Genomic DNA, 26,063 nt, shown 5'->3' on the forward strand with positions numbered 1-26,063 from the left:
TTTATAATTTTAATCATATAAATTATAAGACAATTTATATGATTTCGGGATGAAATAGTAAATATTCAATTATAGTTTATCTTTAGATTTTGTTATACAGTGCAACCAAAAATTACATATTATTTTTACGATTTCTCTCCAATTTATTTGATTTTTCATCTTTATTTCCATTTTAATTATGATTCTATTTCATTCTCTTCATTCGCGCGTATCTCTGCAAGTTAATGTTACTCTAAAAAGTTATACATAACCGTTACAATATTATTTCATTTCATTTTCATTCCTTTAAATTATGATTCTATTACATTCATATACAAGGTAAACGTATAACCATCATTACGATTCGAGAAATAAGTCAAAACTTGATTCGCAAGGCAATGTTGGCGCACCTCCTGAACTCTAGGATGAATATCACGACTCCGAAGTGTTACGGTCCAAACCGTTATATTTCTCGATTTCTTTTTATCTCATATAAATATCCTAAAATGAGCGTGCTGGAGCATGCTCTTCTTCAACGCGCTCCCGCCGCTACGCTACCTTGTCGGCCCTAGGTTTAGGGTTAGCGTCTCCATCTACTCCACCGTTGCCTCCGCTTTCAAATCGGCGGCGCCTGCGACGAATATGGATCACCAAGCGGCGCCGGTGGAGTGGCCCGCGGACAAGGTGAGGGAGACCTTCCTCCGGTTCTTCGAGAGCAAGGAGCACGTGGAATGGCGGTCGAGCCCTGTGGTTCCTCTGGATGACCCTACCCTTCTCTTTGCCAACGCCGGGATGAACCAATTCAAACCGATCTTCCTTGGGACGGTGAACCCCACGACTCCGCTCGGACGGCTCAAGCGGGCGTGTAATACTCAGAAATGCATTCGCGCTGGAGGGAAGCACAACGACCTCGATGACGTTGGGAAGGATACCTATCATCATACGTTCTTTGAGATGCTTGGCAACTGGTCGTTCGGTGATTACTTCAAGACCGAGGCCATCTCTTGGGCGTGGGAGCTTCTAACCGAGGTCTTCTATTTTTTCCTATTCGTCTCCTACTTTCCAATAATAAAGTCTCGATCTTTAGCATTTCATATTCGTCTTCAATTGTTTTACTAATTCGAACTATATCTTTCAGAAAAATAGCATTGCTTATTGATTTTCAATCAAATTACCAGTCTTTCAATATAAAGTCCAACGCCGGTTGAGTATGTTTGAATATTCATGGTGCTTGTCGGAGGCTGAAATTGTTTCCTTGATTTTATTTAATTTGAGTTTTTACAAGTCAATGCTTGTATGTTCAGGTGTTCCAAATCATTAACTTTTACTGGTTCACATAAAATGTATGATAGGTTCTGCATATTAATTGCTCAGTGCTAAGTCAACTCATAGTTATTTATTGACTTGCAGGTATATAAATTGCCTAAAGATAGGCTATATGCTACTTATTTTGGCGGTGATGAGAAGCTGGGACTTCCAGCGGATTTTGAAGCTAGAGATACATGGCTAAAATTTTTGTCACCTGTTCGGGTGTTGCCCTTTGGATGTAAGGTAAGATACAATTAGTAACATAAGTTAGTGCTTTTTTTTCATATTAACTGTTTATTTGAAACTTGAAACGCCTTGGGACTTTCCAATCTGCTTTAAAATTGATTTGTTTGTAAATTCTGCATTTGCTTTTGCGAATAAGGTTATCAGGAGACTCAATTTTGAAAAAACTTTACTAAGTATTAGCACTGTGTAACGAATACTCATAATGAATTGTGAATATATCTTATTTCATTCTTCTATTTGAGTAAAACTTCTCTAGTTGAAAATTCCTGTTTTCCAAAGAATACAACCTTACGTAACTTCTCATACTGTGAATCAAAAGAAAGAAATTGTGATGCAAAGATGAAATTGTATTCTGGAATCTTCAACTATATTAAGGTTTTTGTCTACTGAGGAAAAAAAATGAGCGAAAAGGGTTATGTTAACTATTTTGCAAAAACTAATTTCTATCAGCTCAAGAAAAACTTACCTATCTGAAAATCTGCAGCACCAGCTGTTAGTTGACATTTGACTGCTTCCACAAGTCTTTAATAATTTTAAACTATTTTGCTGATATTTAGCCCACATAATAGCAATATGCTTAAGGTAGTAGCTATATTTCAACAGAAGGGAAAATGCACAGTTTTTTTTTTGTCTATCTCACTCCTATCATGTGTTTATGGAATAGTACATAATTAGAATATCCACATATGGAAGCTTCAATTATATGGACATGCAATTTTCCTCTTCATCATTAATACGTCCCTTACATTGACAACCAATTCTATGCATAACAATGATGATTTGACAAAATATCATTTCTTAAATTTGGCTATAATATCTTAACATTTATTTCAAGGCATGAATAAGGTAATTTACCTATGTAACACAAGAATCAAAGTCTCAAATGAATAAAAGGATGAAATATACTTAGGGTGTAAAATCAAAGTGTCATATCTTTTTACACTAGTTATGTATGAACTCATTGAACACATCTAAGACACGCTATCATGTTTGCTTGCAGATGATATTGTTTTGGTTGATGAAAGTTGTGAAGGAGTAAATGCTAAGTTTGAACCTTTGCAAGAAAAATTAGAAGAAAAAGTAAAAGGCTTTAAGTTTAATAGATGAAAGACAGAACATGGACTTTAAATTTAATAGCAATAGATGTAGCAAGATAATTGTTGAGATAGAAGATGACAAATTACCCGTAATTAACTTAAAGGAGATGATGAATTACTTGTAATTGATAAATTTAAATATTTAGGATTGTTATTGTAAAAGGATGGAGGAGTTGATAGAGATGTTTCATATCGGATACAAGTAGGATAGTTGAAATGGAGGAGGGTGTTAGGTGTTTTTTGTGGCCGTAAGGTATCTCTAAACCTTAAAGGGAAATTTTATAAAATGATGGTTAGACTTGTTATATTATATGAAGTTGAATGTTGGATTACGAATCGAGTACAACAAAAGATGAGAGTCGCAGAGAGGAGGATGTCAAGGTGGATCTGCGGACATAAGTGGATGTGCGAATATATGAGGATGGACAGAAATAAGAAATGAGAATATTAGCAGAAAGACATGTTTAAGATGATATGAACATGTATTTAGGTGACCAATAAATATCCTAGTTTAGGAGATATGAGACCATGACAAATATGCACATCAATCAAGAAAGAGAAAAACGAAAGAAGACTCAGTTAACAATGAGAAAACAAAATAAAATTCATTTAAATATAGATGAAGATATAGTAGGGGGATCGAGCCTAGTGACATAAAAGTATCCATATAGCCGACCCCACTTAGTGAAATAAAGGATTGGTTGTTCTTGTTGTAGATGAATTCCTTTCTCTTATTCATATCATCATTCTGCTATTCCAAGTTTTTTTCTAGAACAGTTGCATAATTTGTGATTATTATATGTACTCATCACCTTTCTTACCTGACCAGTTTTTGTTCCCTCTTCTGTTTACTTCATATGTATTGATTAAATTCTAGATTAATTCTTATGTCATGCAACACAATTTTCAAAAGGGCGGATCAAATTTTGAGTGGAAAGGCCCAAATTGGAATTAAAAAAAAAACTTAAACAGTTAAACTTGTTTTGCATTACTATGTTATCTGTAAGTGTCTTTTCCAATTTAGTTCTTGATTACTTTGTTCAATTTCTTGTGCTCCATTTCTGTTTTTGCTCAAGTTATGATTAAGCTTCATTTTTAGCTTGATCTATATGGATTGCCAATCTGTTTCATAACAATTATAAAAAGTTTTCCTTATGTAATTCTTTGTAATATCAACAGGACAACTTCTGGGAAATGGGTGATACTGGTCCTTGTGGCCCTTGCACAGAAATACATTTTGATCGTCTTGGTAATCGTGATGCCGCATCTATGGTTAACAATGATGATCCTACATGCATTGAAATTTGGAATCTCGTGTTTATTCAAGTATGATTTTATTTTTATTTTGCCTTTTTTTATTAATATTTGAAAATATTATTTTCTTTTTTAATTGATTCTCCTTCTTTATATTTCTTTCTATACACTTTCGCAGTTCAACCGGGAAGCTGATGGAAGTCTGAGGTCTTTGCCTGCTAAACATGTTGATACAGGCTTGGGTTTTGAAAGATTGACTTCTATTCTTCAAAACAAAATGAGCAATTATGATACAGATGTATTCATGCCTATATTTGATGCCATTCAACAAGTATGTTATTATCAAACTCCTTTGTTTATTTTTGAAATACATTGAAATTTTGATGAAATCTCCCTGTTAATGTTTACAGGTGACAGGGGCTCGTCCTTACTCAGGCAAGATAGGATCTGATGATATGGACAAAGTCGACATGGCTTATAGAGTGGTTGCTGATCACATAAGAACACTTTCTATTGCTATTGCCGATGGTTCCCGTCCTGGTAAATATTTCAAAATTTGTGTTTCTGAACCATATGGTTTTATCTATTAGAACTCTTAAAGTCTGTTTGAAGTTTTCAGATCACCATAAGTTGTTAGAAGCGAGTAAGTTCCAGTATTTTTCCAAACAGGGCGTCTAGCTGATTCCGATTGTAATATAGATCATTATGTTATTCCATATTTTCATGCCTAAATATGCATTTGAGGTATGGGGAAATCCTCGAGCCCTGGAAAATAATATTTTTTCTCACTGAAGTCTATGCTGTTTTTTCTAATCCTTAAATATTGTTGTTAGCTACTTGATTTGAGTAGGTAAAATGAAACCGCACAACTCTCTATTGCTAATGTCACCTGGGGTTATGAATATTGTCAATGTATTCACTTCCTGATAAATTTAACGGCACTTTCTTCTCAATATGGTATCTAGAAGTTGCAAACTTTCTTGCTCTTTATGCTGCACCTCTAGTCATTCCACTCAATATCATCAATTCAGTCCACCTATCTCAGCATCTTCACCAATCATTTAGCCAGGTAATGTTGCTCAACGTTACATTGCTTTCCTTTTGTGTGTGTTGACCAAAGCTTCCATAGCCATTCCCTTGAGCTTTTCAGACGATTTTCTAGCAGCAAGGCCAGTTTGAATTATCATCTTTGTCATCTTCAACAACTTAGCCGACCTCATTTAGTGTGATAAAGACTTGGTTATTGTTGTTGTCGTCGTCATCTTCAACAACTAAGATGCATATATAAATTCTTAGATAGAACAAACATACATGATGTATTGTTCAAACAGACGTTTCTAGTATTCTGTACCTGACATTTGGTCGTTATGCACTGTGTCAAAAGTAGTTGTCTGATGTTTTGTAATGGAAGGGTACCAGACAAAGCTACCAGTCAAGCATAATTGATTCTCTCTAGTAGCCAAGATTGTATGCTTAGCACACCTGCAGCCTAAACTTTCCCTGTTGTAACATCTTAACTTTAGTTATGGTATGCCATGATTTTGATTGTTTGTGTGCATGTAATAAGATATCTCAGTTGTCAACTTCTTATTTGTGAATGACCTTTGATTGCATATCGTTCACATATGTATTTTTTTCTAATCTGTTCACTTTTGCTTGTGTTTCATATCATTTAAATACCTCAACAAGTTGTTATATCTACAGGAAATGAGGGACGGGAATATGTTCTTAGGCGTATTCTTCGACGAGCTGTCCGATATGGTAGAGAAGTTTTAAAAGCACAAGAAGGATTCTTTAGTGGGTAAGGTGTAATCAAGACAGTGCTTGATCATCATCATGCACACATCTTGTGTTGAAGCGTTATGCTTAAGTGATGGATGTTAATTTCTCATGTCTTCATGTTTGATTTTCTCTAACAGACAACCCTAAATATGTTGGCAAACTACCCCTTGAAGAAGTGGATCAAAGCACAAAGGCCTTTCTCTATGCATATTTCTTGTTTTTACCATTATAAGAATGTTAATGTGGGAAAACTTTTTTTGTCAGATAAAAAACAGTCAAAAAAGGTCTATATTGCTGGGATTTGAATAAATTATTTTTTATAAATACAATTAAAATTTCTCCGCCATCATGTTAATATTTCTAATAATCATGTATCAAGTTTATAGAGCTTATTGTGCATTGGAGCGTTGTGTTATTATCAATATCCTAATGGATATGAAAGTCCATGGCCTCCAACTATGATACTTGAAGATTCCATAGTAGATGCATTGTTGAGAATGATTATATGATCTTTATTGTGATTGGGTGGACATGAATTTGTTGATGGTGAGCAGTCTTTATGCACAAATGATTGATGCTAGGCAATTTAGAACTGCATGTCTAAGTAATTCTATCTTATCAATATCCTAATGGATATGAAAGTCCATGGCCTCCAACTATGACACCTTCGTGATTGGGTGGACATGAATTTGTTGATGGTGAGCAGTCTTTATGCACAAACGATTGATGCTAGGCAATTTAACTGCTAAGCTGTGTGTTGGTATTATGATTAAAAAAAATTAAACTCTGCTACCTAAGTGCTTTATGAAACTATCTGATAAAGGCTTTCTTTCACAATAGGATTACTCGTGTTGAGGACTATTTCAATGCTAGATCAATCTCATATTGCCTTTGTTATCATTAGGATATAGACATTCATAAATGTAACTTTGATCTTGTTTTCTATGTTTGTTATTTTTTGTCTCATGATTGCAATGATATCTAGTCTTGTAGGTATTGTTGCTAAAGTGATGGGCGATGTATTCCCAGAGCTGAAGCAATATCAGTCTAAGATACAAGAGATAATAGCAGAGGAGGAAGCAAGTTTTGGAAGGACATTAGTAAAGGTAAATGTTTTATTCATGTAATTATAGATGCCAAATTGAAGCCATGCATCATATTTTTCTCTTTTCTCCCTCTGAAAAATATTTCTTTTGTTATAATATTATTATCTTACCTATTTGGTTCTTGCTAATTCAATTTCATGTCATTCTTCAATATCTCCCAGTCGCAATCAGAACTTCTATAATCAGTCAGAAAAGTTGGTTTTGACAATCCATGAGTATAGGTCGTATAATTGCATTTTATTCAACTTGCCTTTCTGTTTGACCGTTATTTGAATTGCATTTCTCTGTTTGTGAATATTCAAGATCTTATTATTGTGAAGTCTGTGAAAGAAGTATATCAATCTGGAGCAGGGATGAAAATGCCATTAATTTAGTTGCGTTCTCATCATATTCATTTGTTAAACATGTGAGCAGCATTATCTTCATTTATATGTAAATTCCTCCAGTTAGATGTCCACATACTGTGAATGTTGCCCCACTCAATTTGGCTGTCCATGCCATCTTCATATATTTGATGAGCAATGAGCTTGGAAGGTGGTACAGCAATAGTAACAAGGATCACAGCAACCAATTAGTTTCTTGTTGTTTATTACTATATATAATTTGATCATTTATCAAATTTTTGTATTGGTAAATAATACGTAATGGAGCGCATTATTTTCAGGGAATTGAGAAGTTTAAGAAGGCTGCGCAGGATGTTCAAGGCACTACAATAAGTGGGCAGGCATGTACTGTTAGTTGTCGATTAATTTAGTTGTATGATCATTTATGTAAATAGATTTGTTTTTATGCTCTCTTTGTTGTCACATTTCATGTAGCATTCATGAGTGAGAGAAGTGAGCTAGGGGAAACAGTTTGCAGGGAGATGATAGAGAAACTGATCTCTCAGATCGTGTTCCCTTGAAAATCTGTTCCACATATCCTTGGAGGAAACAACGAAGGAGTGAGGGAAACTTTATTTTCTAAACTTAATTGCTAAAAATGAGAAATAAACTTAAGATAAACAAGACATAAAATAATATTTTACTGAAATGAGTGAATTTTTGCCCAAATAAACACTTTCTGTTTGATTTTTGGGAGAAAGAGAAAACTGCAGTAGGTTTGAGAAACCTTTCCTATCCCTCCAGTTTTGCTCAAGGAAATGGACGGAAACGAGTGACATGAGAATTCTCTTCTCCATCGCATTTCATCCATCTCATTTTTTTGCTTGGATGAAATATTCAATTTCTTACTTGGTCTTGATGTGACTATTGTTTCTTACAGTCAATTACTTATTTCCCAGTTAATTTCAAACTTTGTTGTTATTCATTTCTTTTTCCTTTTCAGATTGCCATTTCTTCTAATTTTATAATTGGGACTTTATAGAAAAAGTAAATGATTTTCTATTTTCCCTTATTAAGTGAGCAGGTAATATTGATATCATCCTTTGAAAAGAGGGCTATTACATGGTATATAGACTATGCACCACATAATCTAAATCTAAGACATTTGAGGCGGGATTAAGCCCCTTGCACCTATAACTTTTAACTGAAAACTCAACAATTCTCGGCACTCCCTTCAATCAGGAAGGAAGATACTATATATGTATAGCTTGTTACTGAGTGGAGGAAGAGGAGAAAAAAAGAAAGAGTGTTGAGGTAGGGAAGAGGGAATGAAGAGATTGGGGGTGTTGATTTCTTTTGTTTTGTTTACTTGAAAGTAACGGAGGGAAGAGGAATGAGAGAAAAAGACACCTTTAACCTTCAATTTATCATTCTTGATATGTGAGATAAAAAGAATCCTTACACTTTTTGAATAGTAAGTCATATTTTATATATAAACAAGGGGTCTATTTTATGAAACTATAATTAGGTTAATTGTTAATTAGCCTAATTGGTAGATATATAGTAATTAATATATACGGATATTATGATAACTAATATATCCAGATATGACATCTAATATATATATATATAATACTCCCCTTTAAGTTGAAGCATAGATATTAATTATACCCAACTTATTATAAAGATAATTAACCTGAACCTTATTTAAAGCTTTTGTGAAGATGTCTCCGAGTTGTTCTTTCAGTCTTCACATATCTTATAGAAATCAAGCTTGGTTGAATTTTCTCATGAACAAAATGGCAATCAATTTCAATGTGCTTAGTTTGCTCATGAAACAGGATTCGATGCAATATGAAGAGTAGCTTGGTTATCACACTACAGTTTTGCTGGTACTGAAATTTTAAATCCTATTTCAGTCAAGAGTTGATATATCCACATTATCTCACATACAGATTGTGCGCCCTATATTTTGACTTAAAACTGGATCGTGACACAACATTTTGTTTCTTATTCTTCCATGAGACTAAATTTTCTCCAATAAAGATACAATAACCTGAAGTAGATCTTCTATCCATTTTGAAACCTGCTCTGCCCAATCTACATTTGAAAAACATTCAATATGAGTGTGCCCATGATTTGCATATATGATACCTCGTCCGGGTGTTCCTTTCAAGTAACACAAAATTTGCTCTAACGTTGTCCAATGATGAACAGTTGGAGATGAACTGATTGACTACATTAACCGAATATGTAATATCTGGATGAGTTACGGTAAAATAATTTAACTTTTCAACCAACCTTCAATATCTCTCAGGATGTTCAAATAGTTCTCCATCTCTTGTGAGGTGTATGTTCTGAGTCATTGGAGCACTACAAGACTTTGCTCCCAATTTTCCTGTTTCAGTTAATAGATTGAGGATATTTTCTCCGAGATAGAAATATACCTTTTTTACTCTAACTTCATATTTTAGCATCTCCAAGTCTTTTGTGTGAAACTGAGCAATGAAAGATTTGAGAGATAAGATTCTCATAATATCAGTACCAGTGATAACAATATCATCCATTTATATAACTAATAAAATAATACCAGCTCCAGATTGCTTGTAGAACACAGAATGGTCAGATTTGTTTTTCATTATATCAAATTTTTCAACAACCTGACTAAATTTTCAAACCAAGCACGAGGACTTTGTTTCAAACCATATAAGATTTTTGAAGATGACAAATTCTCCCTGACTCCCCTTGAGCAACAAAACTAGGAGGTTGCTCAATATACCTCTTCCAAAAGATCACCTTGAAGAAAAGCATTCTTGATATCAAGTTGATGTAAAGGCTAATGATGAGTAGCGACCATTGAAATAAACAACTGAACAGATGTCAACTTTGCAACAGGAGAACAAGTGTCAGAATAATCTATACCATAGGTCTGAACATAGCCTTTAGCGATAAGACGGACTTTTAATTTGGTAACTGAGCCATCTGAATTGACTTTAACTGTGAATACTCATTTGTATTTAATAGCCCGTTTCCCTGAAGGTAGATCAACCAAGTCCCAAGTGTCATTGTCATCTAAAGCATTCATCTCCTCTATCATTGCATCTTTCCAACCAGGATGAGATATGACCTCATGGATAGTTTTAGGAATAGAGATAGAATCAAGTGAAGCAATAAAAGAATAAGAGGAAGACGATAAGTCGTTATAAGAAACAAATGAAGTAGGATAAGTACACTAGCGTTTACGTTTGCGTAACGCAATAGGAAGATCATCGCTTGGGACTGGGTTGCGAACTAGTAGGTGTAGGACATGAATCAAGAGGTTGACGCCTGGAATAGACTTGAATAATAGGTGGCTTAACAAGAGCCAGTTCCGGTTTTGGGTGCAGAGGATGTGATAGAATTTACCAACAAATCATCATCCTCCATTTGACGAGTCAGAATAGGTGAGGACGGGGAATAAGGTGTGTCTTCCATAAAGGTAACATCAATTGAAACAAGATATTTGTTAATACTCGGATAATAACAACTATAACCTTTCTGAAGACGAGAATAACAAAGGAAGATACACTTCAAAGACTTGAGATCTAATTTAATGTCATGCGGACGAATATCCCGAACAAAACAACTGCTACCAAATATCCTAGGGTTAATAGGAAACAATGACTTATTAGGAAAAAGGATTTTGTAAGGGATCTCATCGTGAAGAACTATTGATGGCATGCAGTTAATAAGAAAACATACTGTAGAAACTGCATCGGCCCAAAAAGGTTTAGGAATATTCATTTGAAATAAAAGGTCTTGTGTAGTTTCAAGAAGATATCTATTTTTACGTTCAGCCACACTATTTTGGGATGGAGTATCAATAAAAGAAGTTTCATGGAGCTTGCCATTCTAACTCATATACGATTGGAATAAATTGGACGTATATTCCTTGGCATCATCACTTGGCAAAGTACGGATGGATGCATTGAACTGAGTTTTAATTTCCGTAAAAAAGGCATAAAATAGAGAAAATAACTCAGAATGATTTTTTATTAAGTATAGTCATGTTACACGAGAATAATCATCCATAAAAGTAACAAAATACCTAAAATCAGTTTAGACAAAATAGGACAAGGACCTAAATATCAGAATGAACTAATTCAAAAGGAATAGTAGCTCGTTTATTTACTCCAGGACTCAAACTAAGATGGTGATGTTTTGCAAACTGACACCATTCACAATCTAATAAGACACCTTACCATATTGTGGATAAAGCTTTTTGAGCAAAGGGAGAGATGGATGCCCCAACCTACAATGAGCCTCGAAAGGAGAAATGACACGAGCAAACAAAAGAATTTGAGAGCGGTGTGTCAAGAATATAGAGGCCTCTAGACTCATGTCTTTTTCCAATAATCTTCTTCGTCAAAAGATCCTGAAATAAGCAATGATTAGGAAAAAATGAGATGCAACAGTTAAGATTATGAGTTAGTTGACTGATAGTGAGCAAATTAAAAGATAAATTAGGTAAATGTAAGACAGAAGATAAAGAAAGCAAATGGGTAGGATTGATAGTGCCAGATCCACGAACATAAGATGGAGACCCATCGGCTAAAGTAATGGTAGGAGTGTTAGCTTTTGACTGAAAAAGTAGAAAAGAGACTAGAATTATTTGTCATATGATTCGTGATACCAGAATCAATGACCCATTTGAAAGATGAGGAAAGAAGTGCATTTAGCAATAGTAGTGACAGAGCGAGATGAAGACTTGATATTTTGAGAACTTGGCAAATTCATTTGCAGAGATAAGAATTGATTTTTATACTGAAGTTTTCTACACTCAAATTTAATGTCCTGGCCTATGATAGTAGTTGCACACAATACCATCCGAATTCGGCATTCGAGTTTCAAAGTCCTGTGAGCCACTTCCTTTATTTCCACTGCGACTAGTTGATCTTCTAGGCATATAATTAGTATTACGACTCATCAAAGCATCACTAAGAGGAATAGGTGCTGTACTTTCTGTACGAGGAGCATGACTAAATACATATTGTAAAGAGACCTCAGAACCAGAGAGAACTTGTGACTTAACAAACTCAAAATCAGGAGATAGGCCAGCAAGGAAGCTCATGATAGCCATCTGCCCCCGTTGTCATTGTTCTACCTTCACATCAAGGCTAAAGGGCAACAACATATTAAGCTCTTCTTATGTCTTCTTGAATGCTATAAAATAATTGATCAGTTCTTGTTTTTCCACACAATAAAATGCTTTGCAAACCTCATACATGCCGGAGAGATTCTCTTTTCCAAAGTACAGAAATTCCAAGTAATCTATTAGTTCTTTAACAAATTCACAGTGATTGATCAAACCAATTATCTCACTATCAATACAATTCCGAATATGAAGGAACAAACGAGCAACCTCTCTAAGTCATGCTTGCTTCGAATTATCTTGAGGAGGGTCATCAATCGAATGACCATCTTTGTCAATACTTAATAGATAAAGACGAATAGTCTTACTCTAATCCAAATAGTTTGAACCATTTAGCTTATGGTATGTGATGTTAGACATCATAGACATCACATCTGTCACAATAGAAGACCTATTTTCCGCTATAAGACTTTATCTCAAAGGAAGTTAAATAAAAGAATTTGAGACCGTCACTGGGGATCCGAAGGTAGCCGTGCGCAGGCGCGCGTGTGTTAGGAGGGAGACGACGCCGAATCAAAACTTAGGGTGTGCGTGAGGATGAAGAGCAGTGGCGATGGAACCCGACCTGTCAGCGTTGAAATTGGCAGCAGGGGCGTCGGCGCCGAAATCGGTAGCAAGGGGCGTCCACGACGAAATCGGCAGCAAGGGGCATCGACACCGAAATCAGCAGCAAGGAGGGAGAGGGAGAATAGAAAATGAGTAGATGCTCCCGGAGAGGCGGCAACAATGACCTAAGAGAGATCGGGAATAGGTAAAACCCTAATTTCTAATCCTTAATTTTGACTGCGGCTTTGATACCATGATATTTGAGATAAAAAGAATCCTTACACTTTATTGAATAGTGAGACATATTTATATACAAACAAGGGGTCTATTTTAGAAAATTATAATGAGGCTAATTGTTAATTAGTCTAATTGACAGATATATATTAACTAATAGATACGGATATTATGGTAACTAATATATACAGATATGGTATCTAATATATATTGATAATAATTCTCAAGACATGCAATGGTAAACTTTTTTATTTTTGACAATCTTCTTCTTTTTTCTCCTCTCACACACACTTTCAAGTAAACAAAAGTGAGGAAAAGCGATTCAAATTGATCCTATCTTTTCCCTTACTTTATTTTTTTTGTTTTCTAATCCAGGTAGACAAGGCAAATTGCTGCTTTGCTTCTCCTGTTCCTATCTTAAGTCCCCTTCCTCTTAAGTTAACACAACATTAAGCTAGAAAATGCTTCACAAGGAGAAAAGATAAAACTAAGACATGACCATGATAAAGAAATGCAATACTAAGGCATCCAGATAGAGAGAGAGCATGAGGTTAGATTGCAGGAGACAATACTTTGTTTATTCTCAAGGGGCTTCCTCTATGACAGTGTGGATAACATGCGATGGACTGATGAAAGGAGAGAAATAAATCATTTGATGACAGTATCGTTGGTAACATGCAGGGATTGACAAAGTGGGAGAAGGAAAGTACTTGATGAAGTCCTCCTGGTGACTGAGAATGAAGTGAGTATTCCATTGAATAAATATAAAGAAGAAGCAGGATACCAATCTTGATCTGGACCTGGATCTGATTGGTTGTCAATAGATGGAGGAAGGTCTGAGAAGAAGTAACTAGATGCTTGTCTTGACCCCAAAGATGAAGATCTAATACGAGGAAGAAAAATCTTACTTGCCGTGAGGCAAGTGCGAGTCTGAGTACTAGATGGATTGCAGTTGTAGAGAAGCAACAATTAGACAAGATAACTGAGATTGTTGGTTTTGCACTAGTTGCTCCACTAGTTTAGGCTGTCAGAATAGGTTGACTGCTTTCATTCAGATAGCAGTTTTTTTGGCATGATTCATGCAGAGGAGTTGGCAGCTAGTGATGAAGGAGAAGAGGTAGTAGGTGAAAATAATATTGTCCGGGGAGTGCACTGCTGGAGATGCCAATGGTGCGCTGCCACAGTTTGTGCTTGGTGAAAGTACTGGAGGAAGAACCACAATGAAAAGAAGAGGGGGAATAGATCTTGTCAGGAAAGAAGAACAACTGTTTCAGTAGGAAGAACTCCCTCTTTGCTGATTACAAATAGAGAGCTTTGTCCCTAGGAGGGAGTAATCATAGGGTATACAACTGGCCACGGTGCTGCCCACTGACTGGATCTGGTGTCAGACCTACTCTCTTGTGTCTGTGAACACTTAAGAATGAGCAGTGTAGAACTTGATCTCCAGGTTGATGATGTTGAAAAGAGACAGCGCAGTCGAAGCGAGGTGTAAAAAAATGCATTACAGAGGTTCAATTCCTAGAGGAGCAGATACCTTGTGGATCTCTATTAATGGCCACCATTATACTGGGTTAGATTTGTGGTTTTGGAACAACTAGAAAGGAAGGTACTGCCTTCCTGCTCCCTCTTGGAGAGGATAACAATTACTGAAGCTTGTGATTCCCTTGCTGAGCTTTGGTCAGGTGTATTTTTTGAGGAAGACAATGTAGGGTGGTGAAAGATTAATGGATGAATGGAAGCTGTCATCAAAATTGTCGCCCTCTCCCTGAGGGGATTGCTTTAAAGAAACTAACCCTAGATCACTTCTGATAGCATGCTAAGTGGACTACTACGTCATGTATATATAGGATGCAATAATTTTTCACTTTTTTTGTGCTCCTGTCTTTATGATTGTTGCCAGTTAGAACTTTCTTCCTTTTGGTTTCTACTTTTATTTAATACTATGTTACAGTTCATGCATCAAATTAATTTCTTTCTTGTGCTTTACTTGGAGACCCCTATTTTTGGCAGGAGGCATTTATTTTGTGGGATACCTATGGGTTTCCTATCGATTTAACTCAGGTGAAGTGTTTTAGTCAATGCATATGTTTTACAATCTCTTCTTGTTATTGAATTTTTTCCCCAATATCTATTTCCTTAGTTAATGGCTGAAGAAAGGGGACTTACAGTTGATGTGGAAGGTTTTAACATTGCTATGGAAGAAGCCAGACAGAAGGCCAGGAGTGCTCGCAGTAAGGTGTGTGTGTTTTATTTGGAAGATGGACTCAATGATTATGATACGTTAATAATGCTTGCTCATCTTGATTTTTTGTGAGGAATATCTCATTGTTCATTAACTTATCGGATGTTAAGGTAATGAATAACTGCCTGAGATTTTATTGATTTGAATAAATTTGAAGACTTACTACAGATAAAACACATTGTTGGCCTAGGATAAGAAAAGGGATATGGTACTTGAATTGAACAGGATTACATATTTGAGTTATGTCACTGTCTTGGTTCCATGTTAACTGATTATGTACTAATATAATTTTTAGACACAGCTGCAAGATTCTCTTCTCAACTAGTAAGTGATAATTTGAAAGAGTATATTTATTTTTTCTCACCTTAGTCTTTGTGGTAGTTTCACTACATGAGATTGTAGTTGAAATCAATTGTCAATATGAATTATGGAGACTTGCTTCTATTACTTGGGTTGATGATGACCAAACTCATGAATGCCTCTTGAATGACATCAGAGAATTTAGATGCTAACTAGAAATTATAGGCACAAGAAACTTCTAGAAGTAGAAAATTGACATCGCTATTTATTAGGAATGTCATCTTGATGGATAACGTAGTTCATTCTTGTAACTAGCATAATTTGTCTACAGACATGATGAAATTGCATTGATGTACTGAACCTTAATCCTCGTTGATTTTAAATTCAATTCAATCTACTTAAAGGTTGTAAATTTAGTTTATGGTGTTGTTTGGACTGGATTTCCATCAGCAACGTGCTACCTTGGAACTAGTATGGATGCTAGTGGTTCGGAAACTAAGGTTGACTTGTATAACCACTTGTACTGAAATCCACTTTGGTTTCAAATTCAATTCAATCTGCTTAAAGCTTGTAAAGTTAGTTTACAGTGTGGTTTGGACTGGATTGCCATCAGCGACAATGTACTGTAACATTGGAACTAGTATGGATGATAGTGGTTGGGAAACTAAGGTTGACTTGTATAACCACTTGCACTGAAATTCCCTTTTTGTTTTAAATTCAATTCTATCTGCTTAAAGCTTGTAAATTTAGTTTATGCTGTTGTTGGGACTGAATTGCCATCAGCAACAATGTACTACCTTGGAATTACTATGGATGCTAGTGGTTGGGAAACGAAGGTTGACTTGTATAACCACTTGTACTGATTTTGAATTCACTTATCTCCTCTGTTTGTCAATGCTATTTTGTGAATTGCATCTGCTGTATCATGCGTATTTTTAATGAACAATTTTCATTTTTAGATTGATCCTTTCCAGACTTGTTCCATAATCTACCTGAACCTTATTGTAAACTTTTCCGAGGCTGTTTAAGATATTCTAAATTTATTGCATTTCAGTTGTCATTATGATATTTCTGTTGCTTTATGTGCTTGGCAGGTGGTTGGGGAATCCATTGTAATGGATGCTGATGCTACATCTGAGTTGCATAAGAATGGTGTGGCTACAACAAATGATAGTTACAAATTTATATGGAACCAGGTTTAAAAGAAAAATAAGTTTTGTTTTTTCTTTGGCTAGCAATAGTTCATTTATTGACAAGAATAAAGTAGAAATTTTCTTAGTTGCATTCTTTTGAATTATATGATCATTTGTACTGGACTTTTTCCTGTTTCCATTTCTACAATAGATGTTATCTTTTCATATTTGGTGCTTAGCATTTGATATGCACGCCTAGGTTTTCTACTAAGAAAAACTCAAAATTGTAATTTTTTTTCTTGGTTGTTTATGCTTGTTATCTCAGGCCAATTCAGTTGCTATGCTAGCTTAGAAACCCTGTTGACTTATATTGCAATTAGGTTATCTGTTCCTGCGTCGGCAAAGTTTTGGCTACTGCAATTGAAGATAAGTAATTAATACAGAATCTATTTTTAATTAGGAGCATGAAAGTGTGGTTAAAGCTATATACACTGGTAGTGAGTTCATAGAGATTGCTCCTGATAGAGCTGACATTGGCATCGTGCTGGAAAGTACAAGCTTCTATGCTGAACAGGGAGGACAGGTAACATGTGCTTCTCAACTGATAAAATATCTTCAGATTTTGTAAATAAACTCCTTTTGATTGTATCTTACTAAAAGTTAAATTGTTTCTCCTATTTTCTACTTCCATTTGCATTTCTGAATAGTCTTTTGCCTTGGGCACAATTTTTTTCTTGTCCAAAGCATTTGTGTGAGCTAGGAATTAAATTGTTTCTGTCTCACATTTGTGTGTGGATATGGAAGTTGTATTCAGTGGGCATAAAGTAATGGCATGAGACATATTTTGCTGTGGGCATGGACGTTTTTTTCAGTTGTCACAATGTAATGGCTTGTTGAATCATCAAAACAGTGATATCCGATGTTGTCATAATCCAGATCCTACTTATAAACGTAAATAGGTTCATATGATCAGACTGTAGGATTGTTATGTAAAATCTAAGATTCTATACTTATATTAAAATATTTTGGAGCTATTTTTTGATTTCTATGTTTTATCATGTATATTAAATTAAAATATATAGCATAATATGCATATTTTATACACTATCATTACAATATCACAATGCATAAATAAACTTATTCAAATAGTAGATATATACAAAATAAAATAGAATTCTCAGTGTTCCATATTTATATAGCTAGTAAATTCTATAAGATGGACAGTAATGACAAGCATGAAAAAGAGTTGTTCTACTTAGTTCTTATCTTATGTAATTTAAAATTTCCTCAAATGATATGAAATGGAAAAAATATTCGTTGCAGTAAATATTAATTTTTAAATGTCTAATTGTATGTGCATTTTTTCTATTTATTCATGGTTGGGACCAAGATACCATATTGGAACAGTAATCAAGTATAGGATTGGATCTTAGGATTATAAGGGTGCGTTTGGTATGCATGTTTTCTATTTTCATTTTCTGGAAAACGCGCGTTTTCTGAAAAATGATGTTTGGTTTGCGTTTTTCGTGTTTGTTTTCTAAAACCATAGCTAGCATTTTCTTAAAAAAACAGAAAATGACAAAAAGTCGTTTTCTGTTTTCTAGAAAACGCGCGTTTTCTAGAAAATGAAAATGAAAAACGTGCGTACCAAACACACCCTAAGATTTTAAGCCCAATTAAGATTCTATTTAGGATGTGGATCTTTTAGGTCAGTTTGGATCATAGGATCTTGAACTCCTAAGGTCCAAAACACAATTTTGACCACTATGGTTATATCCATTTCATGAATTTAGGTGTATAAGAAATCATTATATGAGTTTGTGCATGAAAAACGTAGTATGGAACATGCCCTGAGACAATGATATGAAGCTCAATTCCCATGAAATTGGAAAGAAAACGATGAAGGTCTCAGGATGAAATAGAAACTAGTATAAGAAAATGATAAATCTCTTCCATCTGCACATGTGTTATAAACTAATCCTATAGCTTCATGTACTGGAGTGTGTCATGTTGACAGCATCACATAACCCCAAAATTTCGAACATAGGCCTGTTAGTGATTGAGTTTCATGATTAAGTGATCAACTATTTAGCTGAGTGGATGATGTCCTAAGTTATGAATATACTAGCAATTGTGACATCTTTACTTTAGATGCCTTTTAGTGTATATCAAAAATAATAAATATATGGTTTGATCAGGTGGATTGTATTAACTTCCTTTTGAATTAACACTATTTTTGTATTTTTGTCATCCTTGTGTTTTTGTTTATTATTGTGGTGTTTCAATTTACTTTAGAGTTTGCTTGGTGGGTCTGTTTCCTAATTCTACTGATCAAATATGGCATTTGACATTTGTTCCCATCCTCAGATCCTCAGATCTACTTTGACATTTGTTCAAGAAACATAATCTTTCACTTCTTTGCTGTAGATATATGATACTGGGTCAATTGAAGGGTCATTTGGATCATTTATAGTAAACAATGTTCAAGTTTATGGAGGCTTTGTTCTTCATATTGGATCTGTTAATGGAGGGAAGGGATTGTATGTTGGTGATAAAGTAACATGCAAGGTTAAGTATACCCATTATTTGAATGGCCTTATGTTGGTTTCCTAGACCAATATAAAAGTATTTGTTGTCCTAGCAGGTTGACTATGATAGACGGTCTCTGATTGCTCCTAACCACACATGTACTCACATGCTTAACTTTGCTCTCAGGGTATGGCTTAATCCTGATTTTCATGTTTCTGGCTTTGTGGTATTAGCCTTGCTATTTGTTATCTATGCTTATTTTTGACTGAAAGTAGGAAGTGCTTGGGGATCATGTTGATCAAAAAGGTTCAATTGTTCTTCCTGAGAAGTTGAGATTTGATTTCTCTCATGGTACTAGTCACTTCAAATTTATGTAATTCTTTTTGCCAAATTTGACCATTCAGGGACTTTATTTGTTACCAAAACTTTAACAGGAAAACCTGTGCATCCTGAAGATTTGAGAAAAATTGAGTCAATTGTAAACCAACAGATCACAGATGAATTAGATGTGTATGCAAATGAAGTAACCTTGCCAGCTGCGAAGCGCATAAATGGATTAAGAGCAGTTTTTGGTGAAGTAAGAGCTATCTTGTTCTGAATAATCTAGCTTTAATTTTTAACTTGCCTTAGGTTTTTGTAAAAAATTGGGGTGTTCTGTGAACCTAAATACAATGTATATTGTGCTCATTCTTAGATCTATCCTGATCCTGTGAGGGTTGTTTCAATTGGACGTAAGGTGGAAGATCTTCTACAAGATCCCGACAATAAAGAATGGTTATCCATATCAACAGAATTATGTGGAGGTGTGATATTCTTTTTGACATTTATGGTCATTTCCTGTGTTATGTAGACACTAGTTTTCTCTGCCAGGAACTCATATATCAAACACACGAGAAGCTAAGGCATTTGCCCTTTTATCGGAGGAGGGAATTGCTAAGGGAGTAAGAAGAATAACAGCTGTCACAACTGAGTGTGCATTCAAGGCATTAGAGTTGGCTTCCTCTATCTCTGCAGAAATTAGTGAAGCGTCCAAATCAGAAGGAAGCTTACTGGAGAAGGTATGGATGCCACTTTGATCTGTGAGTTTCTGTATGCAGATCCTGTCACAGCAATCTGTCACTTGCTGTGGACAAATAATACTTGTTAAGCTCATGTCTTCAACTCTGGATAAGTGGAGTCATATATTCACTATTGAATTGTTGAGAAGTTTTATCTTCAAGGTCAAGGTTAATACCTGCACCCCTAACTCAGGAAAATAATTGACCTTATTTTGGATCTTGGGCATGGATAACCATATCAGGATTGCAATACCCTACAATCTATTGAAAATTGTTCACCAAAATATCATCTCAAAGTTGTCTTTTAAATTATAATCCATAAACTGCAGTTAATTGCTCTATATGCTAGGTTATTGTATATAAATTTTCCATTATATTAAGTTGTTTAAGTGGCATATTATTCAATTAAAGGTGTTTGATATTTAAATTTTAGTTGATTTCCAATAGTTGGCACTCATGGTTGCTTCTTGTTTATACATGTTTTAATAATAAAATCTGGATGAAGAAATGAACTGAAAATAGCTGGCTCATGACTGCTTGTTTATTTAAGTATTTACAAAATTAAAATGAAGCAATCGACAGCATGTGCTTTCTGTCATGTATTATAGTTGACAAAAAATAATAATTAGAATAAGGTAATATAACAAAATATCGTTAAAGTTTTTGGCCTGAAAGGGCCTCTTTAATGCAAGCTCTATTGAAGAATTACCACTACAACAACTATTGCTGCTTTTACCATAACACTAGCATTGCTTGCCTACTATACTTTTGATGTTCAAATCAGCTTCTTTCAAATCCACATTAGATTGGTCAGAGCAAGTGGAGAATTCTGAGATGTTATTTGTTCCCATCATGATGTTTGCATTTAACAATGAAGTAAGTGGAAGTCAGCAGTGGAGAAATATCTTGTTATATTTCTACTCTACTTCTCTACCTTTCTCTACTTTCTCGCTCCCTTTTCCTCTCTTTATTGTGTGATTCTTTCCTTAATCATTTCAGACAGTGGGTAAGCAAATCCATGTTTGATATCGAGCTTACCCAACCATCAAATTTTAATCTAATCCTAGTTAATTTCTACCATCCCAGTTTAACTATAATCTGGATCCTGATTTTGTCAGAAGATTATCCTATTAACAGAATTATATATGCTGACAGCCAAAAATCTGTTGTGCTTCTTGCTTCGAAACTTTTCACACATAATGTGAACTACAAATTTGTATTGATGCTGGTACTCGTGCAGTGCAATTTCTATTAAACTATTGCCTGTTCTTCAGGATAAGGCGAATTTTATCCTAGTACATTCGGTAGCATATTTTCTTGTGAGGGCATAAACTCACATCATTCTTTCTTCCTTTTCTGGCATAAGTACTTGCAATAAATTTACTGCTTAATGTTGAGAACTTGTGATATTGCACTTCATTCTCTCTGTTATATGTATTTCTTAATTCTCAATTAGATTGGCAAATAGCTTTCCTATGTTTTTTTTCTTTCTATTCTTCGTCAAAAATCAATGCTTCCTCAAGCTGTGTATCTAGATGATGCACAGTTCATTATCTCATTCTCGTATATGTTAATACTTAGCTAACATGATGTAGATTGGCAATTAACTTCACAGTGTTATTGTCTCCTATTTTGTAACATAAATCATGTCTCCTCAAGCTGTATTTAATTACTTCGCATAAGGAATAGAATCCATAATAGATAGCTAACGGAAGGGATACTGATGCTCGTCCCAGTTCCCTAATTATGATTGGTCTTCCAGAATGATGCTCACCAACATCCTAAACTCCAATTTTTACTTAGTTTCTTGCGTTGCCTATATTTTTATACTTATATATCTTTGTAAGGTATATCAACTTTGTTTTTCTGTCTTTTTGCAGAAAGTTGCTGCTCTGAAAAGTAAAATAGATGCAGCTGCCATTCCAGCAGCCTTAAAAGCGGATCTCAGAACCAAGATTTCCCAATTGGAGGTACGTATGGTGTTTTGCGGATCCTTAAACTTCTTCCAGAGTGGTCCATAAGGAAACTTATTTTTTTGTAACACATCTGACCAGGATGGCATTAGAAAGTTGAAAAAGAAGATTGCTGAAGAAAATGTTCAGAAAGCAGTTAAAGCAGCAATTGATGTTGCAAAAATCGCTGCTTCTGAAGGAAAAACTTTTTGCATCACTCAAGTGGATGTAGGACTGGATACTGCTGCAGTGCGTGAAGCAGTCTTGAAGGTTTTGGAACAACAGGTGAATCTCTTTGAACGCCTAACTATATGTTTGAAAGAACTAAGTACTTGCAGAAGCATTTTTTAAATAAGCTCCAGTAGGAGGAAATTTAAATTTCTTGTGTAGAATCTACCCTCTGATATATTGGTACATTGCCAATGACTGCGTTGCAAGCATGAGATGGTCTCAACCTCTTGGTACTGCTTTATGTTTAACTGAATAGAAAAATTGCTTCTGTAGTATGCTGCACTATTAAGGGACGTATTTCCTCGTCTCTCTTGCATTTTGTGACACTTCCATATACACTCGCAGAAACAATTTACCATTATTATAGCTTAGTTCTATTTTAACTTCATAATTCCTCACTTATATACATTTCACTTTTCTATGTATCATTGATATTTTTTTGTACATACTGGTGGGTTTACTGTAGGGGTTACCAATTATGGTATTCAGCACTGATGAGACATTGAACAAAGCTGTGGTGTACGCTGGAGTACCAAACACTGGTCCAAAGAATGGGCAAGTAGTTTTGGAGTGGCTTAATGAAGTTATGAAGCCTCTTAAAGGAAAGGGTGGTGGTGGGAAAAACGGCATTGCCCAGGGCCAAGTGAGTTGTTCGATGCTTATTAACACTAGCAGATATCAAAATGGATTTGTTTTCTAGTTAAACATTCCTACCATGGCATGTTTTTGCAGGGGAGTGACGCATCTTGCCTCAGTGAGGCAATGGACATTGCTGCAAAGTTTGCTTCGCTGAAGCTGTAGCGTATCTGGATTAGAACAATGGAAGCTGATTAATTTGTAAGATATTTGCCTAGTGACCAGTGGTTTCAAATCAGTACCAGTTCTAGCTTTTGCAGCTGAACATTCTTAACGGCAAAGCATGATATTTTATAAGTATTTATTGGCGTCTTTTTCTCGTTCCAAAACTTTCTCCTACTGTATGGGATAGTTTTTTCTTTCATTTAGCATTATAATTTTTTGCTCATTCTGGTTTTTATTTGTTGACGAGTCAAGTAAAATTTACATTGTGCTATAGTGGTGGGTTTTCTCTATAATGACAAAGTCACAAGTCGTCTATTAACCTGCCTACCTTCATTTTAATTGCTTCTATTTATTATTTGTTTCTTGTAGAAAAATGCCCCCAAATATTCTTCAAATTGTAATACGTTTATGCCGAATGTTTCATACGTTGATTTCAACATGAACTCTGCGAGTTATTGCCCTTTTTGAAGAAATTTGCATGCTAATGATTCTGAAACAATTCATCCACGGACTCTTGGGATAAATTTGTATGGTCAACTTGAGTTAATTCTGAAATCAATTTATGATTTGTTATAGGGCTTGTGGAAGATCGATTCGCTTAAATTTACATACGCACTTTGGGATATCGAATAACTCATTTGAAATGAGAATCATAAGTAAAAGGTGAATATGTTCACCCCCAGTATTTGTCAGTTTGTCTCAAGATAAACATGGAGGAGGTAAATTAGGGATGTAAATGAACCAAACGGTTCGCGAGCTATTCGGAGCTCGATTCGGTAAAAAGTTCGTTCGAGTTCGTTCATTTATCTTATCGAGCCGAGCTCGAGCTCGATTTCGAACTCGACAGTTTTATCGAGCCGAGCTCAAGCTTAAGGATATTCGGCTCGTGAGTTCGCGAACATGTTCGTTTATAGGTTCGCGAGCCAAAAAAACCGAGCCTTAAATCGAGTCTTAAAACGAGCCAAAAAAACGAGCTCTAAAACGAGCCTTAAAATGAGTCAAAAAAACGAGCTCTAAAACGAGCTCTAAACGAGCCCGAAAACGAGTCCGAGCTCGCTTAACGAGTTAGGCTCGTTAACTTTGATAATCGAGCTAATAACGAGCCGAGCTCGAACTGTTCGCGAGCCTGATAATTCTAAAACGAGCCGAGCTCGAGCCTTGTGATAAAAGCTCGATTCGAGCTCGAGCCGAGCTTGAGCCCGAATATAACTTAAACGAGCCGAGCTCGAGCCTGATACTGTTCGGCTCTGTTCGGCTCGTTTACATCCCTAAGGTAAATCATGGAGAATTATTAATTTTTTGAATAGTGAGTAGTTCATAAGGAAGATATTTATCTCGGTTTTATTTAAATTCGAACCCTAGATCTTATGATGGTAACACCTCATGCGTTAGCCATTAGATCATCCCAAGGGAGCTAAGTAGATCATCCCAAGGGAACTAGGTAAAAATGTCCAAAAAAAATATGGAACCGCCACATCAGCGGCCCCCCTAGAGCCTGTCCCACGGATATGGAGGGAGGTAAATGCAGGTACACAGGTGGAAAGTGCATGGCGGAGACGTTAACCCCAGGCAGTGACACCCCGGGGATCGACCCCTGGACCTTTCAGTCACAGAACCATGTACTCCCCATTTATGCTACGCCATGGGGACAAACTAGGTAAAAATGTCCATGCATGCTTGTAATGTTGATTAACACATGCGCTTGGCAACCAACACACCTTGTATAGCGATGCTGATGATGAAGTGTAAACGTTGTGAGGTTGGTGATACAAGGCATGATGGAGCTAGTGATGTCGCTCAGCATTTGTACCTCGGCATCAAAAGGTCGTGGAGGATAGCAAAGGTATCCAGCCAGCCACAAGGGATGTATAGTTTTGAGTAAATAGTTTAGCGCAAGGAGAGGCGAAGAGATAAAAAGAAGGGGGCAAATTAAATTAGCTTCTCGAATACGTTCAATTCCATTTCCCTCTTTGCTTTAACAAAAGGAAACGACGAATGATGTGCGATCATTCTATCCATTTTTTTACCGGCCAGTAGTTTCATCGAGGAATCTAATTCCACTTTTGTTATCTCACGGGGGATAAACAAAGCCTAAAACAAATAGGTCTTTAATTCCATTCTAAATCCACACAAAATCCTAATTATAGCTAATTTATTATATCACACACGCCACACACGCGCAAGATACAATCTCATAGACAAGATCATAAAATAAAACGAAATTGAATAATAATTATTCTAGATATACCTTACGGACGACTTGTAATGAAAATGTCATCAATATTTTATGACGTTATCATACCTCGTCTCTATTCGTATTCATGTCGAGCTCTGTAAGAAAACTCCAAGAAAATAAACTTTGCTTTGAGAAGGTACTATTCATGAGTGAAGGAGAATGATCAAAAAGAGAAAGAAGAAGCAAAAGGAAGATTTTCTTCCTTTTGGTGGTTCATGGCAACGAGAGGAGAATCTCTTATTGTGGTCAGAGACAAGAGAGAGGGAGAGAGAGGTTTTGAGTTTAACTTTCTAAAACCTAATCAAGTCAAAAATGAATTGTCTATCAATTCTCTCTTAACCATATCAATATAGAAGTTTCGATTCCATTGAGATTGCTAGAAATTCTACCTAAGATTGTCTTATGTGCAATCTCTGTCTATAGACCCAACCAAACCACTACAACTGAACAAATAAACCTCCAATAGTAACTTCTGAAGTGATGCTAATAGGATAACAAGCCACCACAAACTTGAA

At 35.5% G+C, this 26,063-nt stretch overlaps 1 protein-coding gene across 1 annotated transcript; it reads left to right on the top strand.

Moving 5' to 3' along the window:
* The first annotated feature begins 472 nt into the window (after positions 1 to 472).
* On the top strand, positions 473 to 23,631 carry LOC122055902 (alanine--tRNA ligase-like). The gene is made up of 22 exons (XM_042617582.1): positions 473 to 1,008; positions 1,390 to 1,530; positions 3,810 to 3,956; positions 4,063 to 4,215; positions 4,295 to 4,424; positions 5,589 to 5,685; positions 6,652 to 6,772; positions 7,437 to 7,496; positions 15,077 to 15,127; positions 15,207 to 15,302; positions 16,703 to 16,804; positions 17,202 to 17,324; positions 19,169 to 19,309; positions 19,386 to 19,457; positions 19,546 to 19,621; positions 19,705 to 19,847; positions 19,965 to 20,073; positions 20,141 to 20,328; positions 22,209 to 22,298; positions 22,383 to 22,565; positions 22,978 to 23,154; positions 23,244 to 23,631. Exons 1-22 carry the CDS (start codon positions 502 to 504, stop codon positions 23,310 to 23,312), a joined length of 2,976 nt encoding a protein of 991 aa, XP_042473516.1. The 5' UTR covers positions 473 to 501; the 3' UTR covers positions 23,313 to 23,631.
* Positions 23,632 to 26,063: the final 2,432 nt, after the last annotated feature.

The sequence above is a fragment of the Zingiber officinale genome, chromosome 3B, assembly GCF_018446385.1.
Source record: "Zingiber officinale cultivar Zhangliang chromosome 3B, Zo_v1.1, whole genome shotgun sequence".
Classification (NCBI taxonomy): Eukaryota; Viridiplantae; Streptophyta; class Magnoliopsida; order Zingiberales; family Zingiberaceae; genus Zingiber; species Zingiber officinale.

Coding starts and splice junctions, on each gene's coding strand:
- LOC122055902 (XM_042617582.1), top strand. CDS start 502: ATGCTCTTCTTCAACGCGCTCCCGCCGCTACGCTACCTTGTCGGCCCT. Junction 6,773..7,436: donor TTGGAAGGACATTAGTAAAG/GTAAATGTTTTA, acceptor CATTATTTTCAG/GGAATTGAGAAGTTTAAGAA. Junction 15,303..16,702: donor CCAGGAGTGCTCGCAGTAAG/GTGTGTGTGTTT, acceptor TGTGCTTGGCAG/GTGGTTGGGGAATCCATTGT.